The 15,580-nt window shown below is 44.8% G+C and overlaps 1 protein-coding gene across 6 annotated transcripts in view; it reads right to left on the reverse strand.

Moving 5' to 3' along the window:
• Positions 1 to 1,702: 1,702 nt before the first annotated feature.
• The window catches only part of LGALS8 (galectin 8), a 214,223-nt gene continuing 200,345 nt past the window's right edge, over positions 1,703 to 15,580 (reverse strand). For 3 of the 6 annotated variants that reach the window (XM_029593819.1, XM_029593820.1, XM_029593822.1), the window contains one exon: positions 1,703 to 5,477. In XM_029593819.1, coding sequence (XP_029449679.1) covers positions 5,328 to 5,477 — 150 coding nt within the window. In that variant the 3' untranslated portion in view covers positions 1,703 to 5,327. The remainder of the gene's footprint in view (positions 5,478 to 15,580) is intronic. The other 3 variants (XM_029593821.1, XM_029593823.1, XM_029593824.1) reach the window with 3 other exon arrangements.

The following is a 15,580-nucleotide window of genomic DNA, read 5'->3' on the forward strand; positions in this document are numbered from 1 at the left end:
CCACAATGAATATGCATGAAAAGTTTGCATATACTGAGGCTCCATGATGAAAAATTTTATGCATATTCATTGTGGATATCCTGAAAACCCGATGGGCTGTGGGGTCCCCAGAGCAGGTTTGGAAAGCCCTGATCTCCCCCTACACAGGGTTACCAAACTTTTAAATAACAGACTCTCTTTCCCTTATCTGTTCCTCATCTCTCCAAGTCTGGCTCAAGAGTGGAAAAGCTGCTCTTTTTGTAGAGTCTGGGGCTTCCTCCTCTTTTCCATCACTCACCCCCTTCTCTTATATCTCCTATTCCCTCTCGTCTCCCCTATGTGCCCCAGCTCCCCCTTCCATGGTGCGGTTCTCTTCCTCATCTCACCTTGTCCCCCCTTCTTGACCATATCATTTCAGTTCTGCAGCTACGGGACAGAGAGAGAAAATAGTTATGAGCTTTTGCAGTGGCTCTGCCTCCTGCTTCAGCAATGCGGCACACACTGGGTAAGAGGAGCAGCTGTGGGGATCAAGAGCAGGTGCCCTCCTTTGCCATTGTGCTGCCTCCTGCCCCAGAGGTTCTTCATCTAGCTGTATAGAGAGGGATAGTAAGAAGCACTGGCATTGCATTCCCCCTTGAGCTATGCCGGATAAAAGAGCAGTATTTTAGGGTGCAAATGTTCTGTGGCTCCTGCTTATACTTCATGGCTCTGGGGCATGGCCCCTAGTGTGCATCTTAGCTAGTACGAAAGCATACATGTGTTTTTAGGACCACATCGGTTCTTTCTGCAGATGAATTGTTCTTATATTAGACCACAAAGAGGCATCACAACTTGCCAAAAAAAAAAATGCTCTAGGGCTAATATGGCAAGACATTTCTCTCATAGATTTAAGAAGCAAAAGACAAGGTGAACACTTGCTTGTGAAGACCTAGCAGGCAACACTGAAAATAAGTTTGTTGCAAAAGTCTTTTTTTTTTTTTTAATTTACCAGTGTTAACGAAATGCAGGAAAATCTGCAAACAGATAAGCCGATACAGTAAAAATCACGGGAGAGCAGGCGAGCGCACAGACCACTCTCCTGTGCGTGCGATTCAGTAAATAAAAATATTCAAATTAGGGCCCACGGTAAAAAGAGGCGCTAGGGACACTAGCGAGTCCCTAGTGCCTCTTTTTTTGACAGGAGCGGTGGCTGTCAGCGAGTTTGACAGCCGACGCTCAATTTTGCCAGCGTCGGTTCTCAAACCCGCTGACAGCCACGGGTTCGGAAACAGATTTAAAATTTTTTTTTTTTAATTTTTAATTATTTTTCACTTTTGGGACCTCAGACTTAATATCGCCATGATATTAAGTCGGAGGGTGCACAGAAAAGCAATTTTTACTGCTTTTCTGTGCACTTTCCCGGTGCCAAGAGAAATTAATGCCTACCTTTGGGTAGGCGCTAATTTCTGAAAGTAAAATGTGTGGCTTGGCTGCACATTTTACTTACTGAATTGCACGAGAATAACTAATAGGGCCATCAACATGCATTTGGGTGTTGCGGGTGCTATTAGTTTCAGGGGGGTTGGATGTGCGTTTTCGATGGGCTATTACCCCTTACTGAATAAGGGGTAATAGCCCGCTAGCTTTACCCCTTACTGAATAAGGGGTAAAGCTAGCGCATCAAAAACGTGCGTCCAAACGACGGTTAACAGTGCGCACTGTACTGTACTGTATCGGCCTGATACATGTTTGAATGTAGTGTTTTAAAAAAAAACAAACAATCAAATTTTTATTAATTTTGTTTTGATCATAACTCACCAATACAATGCTTGGAAGGATTGCTAAGCATACACACAATACACTTAAGCAAATTACCAAACATCTGCATATTTGTATTACAGGTCTGAAATACAAAGTTTATTGTAGACTTATGCTAGTTACAAGAAAAAAGTTTCAAGCTTTAACAGAAGGGAAAACTGGACACACAGCTGTGTGTTGGTCTTTACACACAAGAAAAGTGTGCATTTGCCAGTCGTGTTGGCCAATTTCTCATTTCTAAACAAAGTCCTGATGCATAATGACAATGCAGTAAAACAAAAAAGCCCAATTTGGACCCATAAGCCTCTATAAAAATGGAAGAAAAAAGATATAAATCTTGGAAACAGACATATTGCTCTTTGTGCACTAGCACACGTTGGTCCCTATGAACTAATGAGTGTTATTGTTAATGCGTGTGTAATATGCATGTTAATGGAAGCTAACACCCATGTGCTACGGGCATTCATGTGTTCAGCGTAAGTGTTAGCATTACTGCTGGTTACCTGATAGTAACACTAGTATGTGTGCAAAGTCATAATAATCAAAATTATGCCCTCAAGTACTAATGCTGACTGTACTAGCCAGTGTTAATACCCATGAAGGTTAACAGAGATGACTTAATGCAGAACTTTTAAGTACACCTCAGGTAGTTAAAAAGCTTGCATTAGGAGGTCAGCACCAAGTGGACTTCTCTGATTGAATTCCCACTCCCCCTCTCCCCCCACATGAGGAAAGGAACCTCCAGGCCTCTATCCCTATTACTCCCAGCACCCTGAAACTCCAAATTAGGCTTTTAAACCTGTGCTCCTTCACCTCCCTAAATAGGCCTCCCGAGCCTTCATCAGTTTATCTCCTACCAGCAGCAGCATCAAATTCAAAATGGTGCCACTGAGACTGATCCACCGTCCAAAGCACAAACCAGTTTTAAAGCAGGTTAGTACATAGACCCCTTAAGTGTCATGCCTGGATCAGACTGCATAATACCAGACACCTGAGCAAATTTGACAGACTAATTCAAGTTGCAGAAAAGTCAACTGTTACCATATGCTGATCGTAAAAGCACTGCAGGGTCAAGAATAAAAGAACATTAACAGTTCAATTCAAATCAAAAAGGATGGATGTGAAAGCCTGTCTCTAGGAGCCTTTTCTATACTGCATAAGCTGTTGGGGGTTAGCCTTCTGACAATAACATGCACGAAGGGCAACACCATGTCTGAGGATGATGGCTATGACCAGGAAAAAGCCAGGAAGCTCATTGTGGAATGTAATAAGATTTATACATTTTGTCAAATTATCCAGCATGCAGTATCTCAAGCTAGTATGTGAATTCCTACAGTAAAAGAGTTGGTTTAAAGGTTGGGTAACAATTTCAGCTAAGAAAAGGAGGTGTGCAGGCTAGAATGCAGAATGTGGCAGGCAGAAATCAGTGCTTATTGTTCTGCACAGCCAAGGGAGTGAGCCTGACTGATTTGCAGCTTCTGTTCCTTGCAGCATTATTTCTTAGCTAAGGAGCAGTATTCCTATCCTAGCCTCACAAGGACCCTTGAGTGTTGGCTTGTATGTGAGCATGAAGAGCTAAAAGATTAGACTAGGCCAGCCCTATAGCTCAAGTTGTAGTACTGGGAATCCAGATTCAGATCCCCTGTTCATCAGGGCAGTTAGGGGGCCTGGGAACAGTGCAGTGGTTGTGAAACAGGCCCCAGGAGGCAGAAGGGACAGCTGTTACTACCACTGCAGCTGAGGGGGTGCCCCAAAGAGACAGCCTTTTAGCCCTTTGACTTCCCACCTCCCTGGGAGATGAAACTTGGAGGACTACAAAAGGAAAAACGAAAAAAAAAATGGAATAGTTTTGGATAAGGAAGGCTAATCAATGTGTTAACATAAAGGTGAGCACACTATTTGAGCCTTTTCACTCATGAAAGCAGTTGCTCCCCCACTTCCCCAAGATGGATTACTATAAAAAAGATAAAAATACGCATGCATGTGTGCGCACATACATATGTAAAGAGCATTTACCAGGCGGCCACCCTGCCAACCAATTGCTCAAAGCTATTTTGTTTTTCTTCACGGCCACAGATGCACACACATGGGCACACAGAGGCAAAGAACCCGTACCCCACAAGGAGACAGAAATCCAACACCCAGTCAGGCACAGAGACACAGGCCTACCACACCTAGGCAAAAAACCCCACAGACATCAAACACAGAGACACACAGGCCCCACACCACAAAGGCAAGGGCTGGGAGATTTGTCAAACAAAACAGGTGCCAGCCAAAATTATTTAGGAACTGAGGAAAATTTTGCTCACCTTACCCAACTTTTTTTTTGCTTTTTTACTGTTTGCACTAATTTTTTCTAGTCGACTCATTTTTTTTTCATGTTTTGATTTGCTTAATTTTTTTTTTTTTACACTTTTTTGCCTTTATTCTCCTTTCCCTACTTTCTTCCTCTTTCTGGCCTCTTTGCCCATTCCCCTCCCCTACCTCACCACTTCTTTTCCACTAGCGGGCAACAGCTGTGATCTCGCTCCTTAGGTAGGGACTCGGCCACAGCAGGAACTCTTCCTGGGCTGAAGCCAGAGGGTGACAGGTCTTCCTGGGCTGTGGAACACTACAGTGGCTGCTCCCATGTTCAATTATGGCACGGAGTAAGTGGATCCCCCCCACACCAGGCCCGTCACTGCACAAGCAGCTCTTTTCCTTGGCACACACCACAGTCTGGCTGAACCCTCCCTCCTGAGTCTGCAGACACCAAGACTCAACATAGCCATCTTATTCTTCCTTATTGGGCAGCCAGTGTGCCCCACTTCAGGATTGTTCAAGACCTCCTGAGGGGGTCCACCTTCCAGTTTGCTCACCCCTGTGTTAGTACATCATTCAAAGAACTTGCATGCTAGCAAACATTAAGGTACATGTTACGATCTGATATCTCTTCTATGCAATCGTTTTTGACCATGCTAACATGCAGTCATTTCATTTGCTTAACTTGCATGGAAAAATAATTCTGCGTGTTGAGATCCATGATTATTACGGCAAACTGCAACAGAGGCAAGATGCTGAAAAATCATAGACTACTTAGTGTACATAAACAAAATGTGGATGGAAACGGATTTTACAAGATTATCTTGGATCCGCATTGTATCCCAGACCATAACGGTGTGCTCCGAGGGGCAAGAAATGTCAGCTAGTGTCCTGGAAGACATAGCCAGGTGTCTTCTAGGATATTCAGTCCTGGGGACAGACGGAAGAGAGCTGCTACTATTATAGTGACCACTGCCCCCCTCCTAGGAGAAGCACTGAAGTTAGGTCTCAGAGAAGAAATTACATCATCCCTCCTGGCCAGTGAGAGCATGTGTAGCATTATGGTAAGCCAGCTGGGGTAGAGGAAGAGACTATCAACAGTTCATTATTAAATCTCTTAGTAACTACAACATTTGTTTTAATTTGCTGAGTAAAATACAGCAAAACTTATCATGAAACTGCAAACGGAATAGTCATTGAAGCTTGTTAATTAAAACAGATATTGCTCTACAGGGAGTCTTTCCTTCCAGCTACCAGCTCCTCACATCCAGGAGTCGAATATCTCCACTGATCTGCAGCACGTTGATGTCGTTGAGGTTTTTAAACCTGTGTTTATAATCCAAAATGTGCACTCCGTTCACTGCGACCTTGTACTCATGAGTGTCACAATAGATTATCATCTGGAAGTAAAAACAGAAACGCAGCATTTAGTACCATCTGGGTCTTATTTAGCATTCAACAAGTTAGTCTTGGCACTGGTACAATCAATCCAAAAGGTTATTATACTATTATTATTTGATTGTTTTAAATCAACTGAAAGCATTAATTGCTCTTGGCTGAATTCTGCTAGGAGCTGAAGATGATTCATCAATTTATACAAAACACAAAAAAGGAGCAAAGAAAATGCACTCCAAATATTAAGTCATCAAACATCCAAGGAGATGCAAGCAGATTAATGAAGAAAGAAATTTCTTTAATTTCACATTCAAAACAGCAACTACATTGCTCATCTGTCAGACCAACACAGTTCTCAATAGGGTCCCCTGACACGGACCCTGTGTTTCGCCAAAACAGGCTGCGTCGGAAGGGACAGTAAATGGTGGAATTCTTAACAACTGAAATGAAAAAACAGGTTAACAATGTGAAGAGAGGGACCAAGAAAATAAAGATGGTGTACCATTCAGATATTTAGCCGATAAAACATACCTTATGTATGATGTTACATTCAAACAGTTAATGTAGCAAGGAGAGCAAGCAGTGAAAACAAACCCAGACATTTAAAGAGACTTCAGTTTAGGCGCGAAAGACATAGCCAATGAGAAAGCAACAACTCAGGGCAGCATTAACCAATCATGAGACAGTGACCAAAAGTATAATCTTGTTCAGAATGTCCTGATGAGAGCCAGTGAGACACTAGAGGGGCTGTGCCCCGACCAGTTCTAATATTTGAGCGATGTTCAATGATCCGGGAACGGATCGGGCGAGAAGTTTTGCCAACGAATAGCTTAAGGCAAGGGCACATAATCACATAGATCACTCCTTTTGTTTGGCATGTAGCAGAAAACTTTAAACGAAACTTAGCATGAGAAGTGGGATGTTCAAATATCGCTAAAGGTGAAGTATGAGAACAAACCAAGCAGTGTCCGCATGGCTGATGACCCAAAAACCTTACTGAATCTGTCGGTGTCAGATCACTTAAATGCAAGGACATTCTGAACAAGATTTGAAATTTTATGTAATTGATGTGTTGCCTCCCCCGCCTCGCGGCGGTAATTTTTCCAAAATATTGATCCGCAGGGGGCAGAAATAGATCAACAGATTAAATTGCCTTACACCTCATGGCCTTAATGAAATAGAATGGCAATACTTTTTTTAATCCGCTGGTTCTTGCCTTCTCGCCGTATACGTTTGGTCACTGTCTCATGATTGGTTAATGCTGCCCTGAGTTGTTGCTTTCTCATTGGCTATGTCTTTCGCGCCTAAACTGTAGTTTCTTTAAATGTCTGGGTTTGTTTTCACTGCTTGTTCTCCTTGCTATATTAACTGTTTGAATGTAACATGATACATAAGGTATGTTTTATCGGCTAAATATCTGAACAGTACACCATCTTTATTTTCTGCTGTTAGATTTTTTTAATTGTATGAAGGATCTTCCCTTATAGGTTACTCCCTCTCCTTAGATACCCATGTCGGTTATTTACACTTTCGAATAGTAGAAGGACTAGGGGGCATTCCATGAAGTTAGCAAGTAGCACATTTAAGACTAATCAGAGAAAATTCTTTTTCACTCCACGCGCAATAAAGCTCTGGAATTTAGTGCAGTTAGTGTAGCTGGGTTCAAAAAAGGTTTGGATAAGTTCTTGGAGGCGAAGTCCATTAATGGCTATTAATCAATTTTACTTAGGGAATAGCCCATGCATCAGTAGCATGGGATCTTCGTAGTGTTTGGGTAATTGCCAGGTTCTTGTGGCCTGGTTTTGGCCTCTGTTGGAAACAGGATGCTGGGCTTGATGCACCCTTGGTCTGACCCAGCATGGCAATTTCTTATGTTCTTATGTCTTAGATAATGTGTTGGTGAAATAATTAATTATTTTATGAGAACAGAGCAACTCAAATTAGGAAGAGATATATTTTTAAAAAAGAACAATATTGAAAAATCAAGTCTTTTCTAGATACAGATAGATAAAAAGATAACATGGTCTTACCATATAGGAGTTAATAGCCAGTCACATCTAGGTCTGCCATGAGTTAAAATGGCAGCCTCAAGTACCAAGTTTTCATTGTATTTATTGTTTTCATTTGTGGACAATTTATGGCCTATCATCTTAACAACACATGCACTCAGTCTTAACATCTCAGAGACACATGAACTTAGGATCGCATATAATAATCCAAGATTTTAGGTACTGAATTTATCATTAAGCTCTAGTGTGTATATTTTATTATAAACTGTGTAAAAGCCTCATAAGAGGAAGCAATAGAATTAAAGTTGGTTTATTTTTCAATATTTGTGTATTGTAATATGCTCTCATATATATAGAAGTATTCTTCGCTAAGAAGCACCTAATTTTAATAACTATTGCATAAATACTAAGTCATATACTCAGAGGATTTAGCTACACAGAGATTCATGATCTCAGATATAATGTTATAATACCTTACATCATAAATGTTTAGTTTAGCTAGCTGAGTGCCTGGCTTTGCCTTGCTATACAATTTTATTATTATATGCTAGAAAGAAGAGCTTATTGCTATATTAAAAGAAAACTTTATTTCCTTACATATTTTATGATAAACTCTTAATGGTTAAATACTGTATGCACTGGTCTATGAACTATACTTGCAGATTTAAAATGACTGGTGTCTTTTTATTTATTTTTTCTCGTCTGAACAATGTATCTAACTTGTGCATAAGTTCTGGAAGCTTTGCCAAAATAGACTATCTGCCTATTAATGCTGGGCTATCAGTTGTCAGTAAGAAACTCACCACTATTCATGTTAATGTAGTTAGGATTTAAACAGGAGCCCAGGATATCAGAGGTTATTGTTTTCATTTTCTGTTTTTTTTGTTTGTTTGGTTTTTTTTGGGGGGGGGGGGGGGGGGGTGTTAGAGGTAAGGGGCCCCTAGACACTGTCTGAGACCCAAAAGGGCCCATCCTACCATGTCTCAATGCTATTAGAGATTAGATGTCCACAAATGGGTTGCTTTTAAATAATTAAAAAAAAAAAAAAAAAGAGATTATTTTCTTGGCTCATTTCCTTCTTAAAGATTTCCCATTGACTTTGTTTTTTTTGATGGGGCCCAGATTCCAATTTTACTTTATCTTTTTGACCATATGTGAAAGCTGTGGTAAAGCTTTTTTTTTTTTTAAAACACTTTGATTATGGCGAGACCAGAAACCTCTTTTATGTGTCAAGGATTTGAAAACCGTCACTCATGCTTTGGTGATCTCCACACTCAATTATTGTAATTCACTCTGTCTAGGTTTACCACAAACAACTAGAGCATAATGCTCCAGTGACCACATTATTCCTGTTTTATTTAATCTGCACTGTCTCCCACTTTTTTGCAGGGTCAAATTAAAAAAATAAACAATTAAGTAAGTTAGCCGGATAAGACTTATCCGGCTAACTTACAAGGGATATTCAGCAGCATAGCTATGCTGTTGAATATCTCTGAATAAGTCGCTAGTTAGCCGATAAGTCTTATCCAGCTAATTTTAGACATGCTATTGAGCAGATCTAACTTATCCTGTTAACTAGATAAATCTGAATATCTACAATTATCCAGCTAAGATAGCCACCTGCACCCCTTGAATGATGGAATGGGATCTAACTAAGGCCGTAAATGGTTCTAAGGATAGGGCACAGGAGGGGTGATAGCGGGCAGTAGAAGTAGATGTCTTTCGCACCTGCAGGAGGGTGGAAATCACCGAATCAGGATAACCTTTCTTTCTCAATTGCCTCCTCTCATAAGCCAGGCCATTAGACAAAAGCAATCCGCTTGATCGAAAAATACTGGACCTTGATGAAGAAGATTCGGGAGACGACCGAGCCGGACCGGACCGTCCATCACTAAGTTGATCAAGATCTGCGAACCACGGCCGCCGGGGCCACTACAGGGCCACAAGAATGACCGACCCTGAGTGGGCCTCGATTCTTCGTAAGAACTTGCCCACCAACGGCCAGGGAAGAAAGACATAAAGCAGAATGTCGAGGGACCGTAGAAGGACCAGAGCGTCCACACCTTCCGCTCTGTGTTTCCACCGACGACTGAAGAACCGAGCCGCCTTCACATTGCTCTAAGTCGCCATCAAGTCCAGGCGAGGCACGCCACACTGACGAGTCACGAGGTGCATCGCCTCCTCGGAAAGTTCCCACTCTCCAGGATCTAGATGCTGGCGACTGAGAAAATCCGCTTGAACGTTGTCGACTCTGGCTATGTGCGAAGTCGCCAGGGGAAACAGATGGCGCTCCGCCCAAACCATTAGCCTGTCTGCCTCCGCGGCTACCGGACGACTTCTGGTACCTCCTTGACGATTGATATAAGCCACCGTTGTCGCACTGTCTGACAAAACTCGTACCGATCGATGGTGCACAAGGGGGAGGAAAGAGCACAACGCCAGACAGCCTCTGGTTTCCAAGCGATTTATGGACCATGACAGCTGACGACCCATCCATCATCCCTGTGCTGCCCACGATTGGCAAACTGCTCCCCAGCCGGAGAGGCTAGCGTCCGTCTTTACAATCACCCACTGAGGTTCCTCCAGGTCCATGCCGAACTGCAAGTGGGCCAGAATCAACCACCAATCAAGACTGGATCTGGCAGGTTCCAAGAGTGGTAGTGGGATCCGGAATTCTTCCGACTTCAGATCCCAATGAGAAAGTAATGCCCTCTGCAAAGGTCTCATATGAGCAAAAGCCCAAGGGACCCACTCCAGAACCAAGCACCTGCAAGTAATCCCAGACCCGGGGCATCGGTAGGAACAACAAGTGTCGTATCTGCGCCGTCAGCTTGTTGATCCGTTCCTGCATGAGAAAGACTTTGCTGACCGACATGTCGAACCGAGTGCCTAAGAAAGATAGTACCTGTGATGGAACCAACTGGCTCTAGGAAAAATTGACGACCTAACCAAGTGAAGACAGTGCAATACTGACTGAACCGCTGTCCTGCAAAGCTCCTCTGACTTTGCTCGAATGAGCCAATTGTCCAGGTAAGGATGAACCAAAATGCCCTCCTGCCTGAGGGCCGCTGACACCACCACCATCACTTTGGTGAAGATGCGGAGAGCCGTCGCCAGTCCGAACGGGAGCGCTTGGAACTGATAATGCTCACCCAAAAACATGAACCGGAGAAACCACCAATGATGCTCGCGGATCCCTAAGTGAAGATACACTTCCGTCAGGTCTAAAGAAGCCAAATATTCGCCAGAGAGGACGGCCACAATGACTGAGCGGAGAGTCTCCATGCGAAAACAAGGTACCTGAAGCGCCCTGTTCACCTTCTTTAGATCCAAAATCGGGCAGAAGGAGCCTTCCTTCTTGGGGACCACGAAATATATAGAGTATCTGCTGGTTCTGTACTCCTCCGGAGGAACCAGGACAATGGCTCCCAGGGCTTTCAACCGACCCAGGTTTTGAGTTACTGCTGTGCGCTTCGAGCGAGACCCGCAAGGCGACATCAAAAACAGGTCCCACAACGGGCGAGCAAAATCCAAAGCGTAACCGTGTTCGATAATGTTTAGAACCCACTGGTCTGACGTGATCTTGACCCATTCCTCGAAGAACAGAGAAAGGCAGTCGCCTATCACCGGAACAGAGGAGTGGGCCAGCACACCTTCATTGGGAAGACTTGCCCCCAGAAGATCCCTGAGGATCCCTGTTGCGGAGAGGCCTGTGGCCGCGAAAGGAATGAGCTCAAGCCTGAGACCTCGACAACGGCTGACGTGGAGGAAAGGAAGGAGCTCTGCCCTGTCGGAACCGGCGCTGGCCCTGAAACTGAGGGCAAGTTGAACCGAAGGTCCTAGAGGGTCTAGGCTTATCCTCCAGTAGGTTGTACAACTTGTTGTCCCCTAGGGATTTGATAAGGGCTTCCAGATCATCCCAAACCAAACATTTCCCTTTAAAAGGAAGATTGCCCAACTGGACTTTGGAGGAAACATCGGCGGACCAGTTGCAGAGCCACAGAAGTCTCCTAGCCAAGACTGCCGAAGCCATTGTGCGTGAGGAGGCCTGAAGAAGATCATACAAGGCATCCGTGGTGTAAGCCTCGATCTGCCTGCTCAGCTTCCGCCATAGGGAACTCCTGCGCGGTGAGCAACTGTTGTACCCATCTAAGGATCGCCCTTTGCATGAGGCTACCGCTGCCCTAATGCAAAGCGCCGAGACTTCAAAGATCCATTTAAGGAGGACCTCAAGCTTCCGATCCTGAAGGTCCTTAAGAGCAGCAGCCCCTGCCACCAGAATGGTTGTCCGCTTAGTAATGGCGGAGATGGCCGTGTCCATCTTAAGGACCTTAAGGACGTCCAAGGACTCTTCAGGTAGGGAGTAGAGCTTCTCCATAGTTCGCCCCACTCGAAGACTGGCCTCTGGAGCTTCCCACTCCCGGGTCATGAGTCGCAGTAGCATTGGGTGAAAAGGAAAAGTTTTACGGGGGGGTCCGAAGCCCGGAGAGGACTGGGTCCATCGTGGTAGGCTCTGAGCTCGGTTGTGGAGCCTCAATGCCTAGCTCTGTCAGCACATGAGGGATCAAAGGATCCAGCTCTTCCCTCCTAAACAATCTGAGGAACCGTGAAACATAAAGATCTGTATCACCTGGAGCGGTTTATGCGGTGGTTTCTGTGGAGAGGGAAAAGGGCGAGAACACCGCTTAGTTATCTAAAAATTAAATGGGGAAAGGGAGGCATGGGGGTCCCAGACCTCAGAGTGTATAGTGTGGCCAGCAATCTCTGGATAGTGCAGGATTGGGTACTGGGGAGCTCTGTATGGATGGATCTCGCAGCGGAACAAACTCTTTTGGCCCCGCTTGATTTACACTATGTATTGCAAATGGGCCCCCGACATTTGTCAGTTTCCAGAGACAGTGGTATGTTAGTGGCTCCCATACGACAAGCATGGTTGTCCCTTACTTGTTTTCTGGACATTCCACGACTCTGTGCATATCTGCTGCCACTAAAAGGAAATCCGGAGTTTCTGCCCGGTTCCCAGTCACTGGGGTTTAAACAATGGGCTCTGAAAGGGGTCACACAATCAGGCCATGTCCTGGATGCGCAGGATAAGCTGCTTCCGTGGCCAGAACTAAAAGACATTTACGGTCTGTCCGGAGTACAAATCTATTCGTATTCGCAACTTCAACACTATGTCAGATCCCTGCCTGCTGAGAGTGTGCAGGCTGCCATATTTCATAAGCTAGAAGTGTTCTTGTCCCTGGGTCGAAATCGTCCCCCCTCCCTCTCCAGTCATTATAAAAAACTGAGTGTGTGGAGTGGACAAGATCCCTGTCTACTGTTACAGAGCCGCTGAAAGAATGAACGCCACCTTCAATTAACTGGCAATATGATTAAAGCGGGATTCCACTCCTTGGTGGCTGTGACATCCAACCTATAATACCGCAAAATACAGTATAAATTCTTGTGGCGAGCTTATGTTTCCACCATGGCAGTCTGTCGCTCTCATTTAATACCCTCGTCAATGTATGGGAAATGTCATATACAGGAGGGGTTGCTGTCACACTTGTTTTGGGACTATAAATACATTAGGAACTTTTGGATACAGGTGCTACAGTACTTAAACGATCTGCTAGATATCTCTGTTCCACTCTCTCCACATGCCCTGTTGTTTGACTATCTCCCTCTCAAAGCCGTCCGGAATGTACACACTTGCCTACTTTTTCAGAAAGTGTGCTATGTGGGGAAAAAGCAGATTATACTACAGTGGAAGGAGCCGACTCCACCGTCCTTTTGGCAGTGGCGAAATCACTTTCATCACCTGCTACACATGGAATCCCTTACTTTGCGACTTTCTCCGATACACAAGCAGAACTTTCTGAAGATCTGGGAGCCCTACCTGCAATCCCTGCCGCACAGAGCTCGCAGCTTGATTGTCAACGATGTCTGATTTTCTCCACCTACTACTCGACGTGTCGGATGAGCTAACTGCTCTGTAGATTTCAGAACACTGATTATTGCCTTTGTTGTCTTGCACTTCTCGGAGGGGATGGGGAGGAAGGACATGAGGGGGAGGGACCTTTAGCTTCTGTCATGTTAGACTTTAACCCAGTGGGGATTGCAGAGTTCCTACCCACCAGGGGCATTGTAATTGTTTCTTTGAAATCAATAAAAACATTTATATACAGCAATCTGAGGACCCGCGGATCATCCCCCTCCACTGGGGCGGACCCATCAACGTCCCCATCTATATTCCCGAGGAGGGGGTTCTGCTAGAGAGGTTCCGGTGGATTGGAAGCTGGGGACCCTGATAAGCTCGCAGCTGCACAGCCCGTTCGCCCCCTGGAGGAATCTGGCCTCTCAGATAGCCTAGCCAACTTTGCTGGTGGGGGTTCCGCAGCCTGCAACTCAGCCTCAGCTTTTAAGAAAGCTTTGTGCATCAAAAGCACAAACCAAGAAGAAAAATGATGCTGCCCCTTTCAGAACCAGGAGGGGAAAGAGGCACTGCATTCCGCGGCCTGTCAGGGCTCAAATTCGGCGGAGAAAGCAGAGGAGGGATTTCCCCTCCCCCTGCATCCAGCTCTCCATCTGAGCTTGGTGGAGCAAAATGGCCGCCGTTCCCGCCCTAGACGGAAACGGCGCAGCCCGAGACCTGCGAGTGTGCAAATTCCTGTCTGCACCTCAGGATCGTGCTGACAACGCTCCGCTGCCTCTCCCCGATGGTCCTTCACCGCTGGGAAGGCACCTCGAACAAAGGCCATCACGGGAGAGCTGTACCACTGGCTCCCCGCAGGCGGAGCAAGAAGAACCCCGCAGCATCCCAGGTTGTGGTGCGATAGCAAGGGAGTGAAAATATGGCGAAAACGCCCCTCCGGAGCCCCGGGAACCTGCGCGCAAGTTATTTGTGTCAATTTCTTTTTTTTTTTTTAAGCAAAGTAGCAGTCAACCAGGAGAAACAAGATCAAAAAACATTCCTGGGACAACAGTAGCGTCACAGGAGGCACCCAAGGAATTAGCACATCTCTGGGTGCCAGGGGGAGGGACCAGCCCACTGGTAAATTCCCCTTACTCATCGGTAGAAGACTTGGCTCCGGGTAAGTTGGCTGACAGGACATCCAACCCCAGCCAAGCCTCTACCAAGGAGGAGCCTTGGGAGGATTGACCCTGCTCAACTCCAGAAAAAAAGTCTAACTACTATAAGTTTTTTGTTTTGTTTTTTTGAATAGCTTGATTTAGCCAAAGATCAACTCAATGAAGGCACAACACCTTCTGAAGAAATTCTCTGTCTTTTTTTTTTTTGTTTTGTTTTTAAAGATCAGGACCGCAGGTTCTGACACCCTCATCTGCGGGAGTCAGAGAAATACTGAAGGATCGCAGGTGGCACACCAGGTTAAGAGGGAGTGCCTTTCAGCTTTTTTTCTCTGATTCCATCTGCTGGAAGGGAGGCATAACCCAGTGGTCTGGACTGATCCAAGTACGTACAGGGAACTGCACTTTAAAAGTATCTGCACAGTGTGCTTCCTGCACTCTTCGACCCCCTTCAGATAAAAATTATTTCAACAAAGGATAATAGCGAATCTCAAAACAGCAGATGCACTTAACTGATGTACCATTTACTTTTACAAGGAGTCCCAGCAAGGTTGACCTTGTTGGACATGCTTCCTCAGTGACAAAGAGGCTGTTGGCACCTTAGACTAACCAATGCACAGATGCATCCAACAAAAGGGACTCTTATCCTTTCAAATTATGCCTCTCTAAATCTGTTAGGCTATAAGATGCCACCAGCTTCTGTCATTCTTGCTGCTGCAGACTAAAATGGCTACCCCCATGGAAGTTTCCTCAATGGATTTTCATTTGTAAAAATACAACATTATAAAGTACTGATGATGTGTGAATTCAAAATGTTTTACAAAAGATAACATCTTGTATGAGATATACTGCAAAAGAGTGAGGCATTGAGAGAACCCTTTGTCTCTCAGTCCTCTCACACAAACTTGTATAAGGTAAACTTTGCCTACTAGAAGTTTCTTTGTGTAAGATATCTTCTTCTGGTATAGCGTTTTGTAACCTATTGAACACTTTTAACAACCCACTACCAGTTTCTGTTGTCTTCTTCC

This window comes from Rhinatrema bivittatum, chromosome 3 (assembly GCF_901001135.1).
Source record: "Rhinatrema bivittatum chromosome 3, aRhiBiv1.1, whole genome shotgun sequence".
Classification (NCBI taxonomy): Eukaryota; Metazoa; Chordata; class Amphibia; order Gymnophiona; family Rhinatrematidae; genus Rhinatrema; species Rhinatrema bivittatum.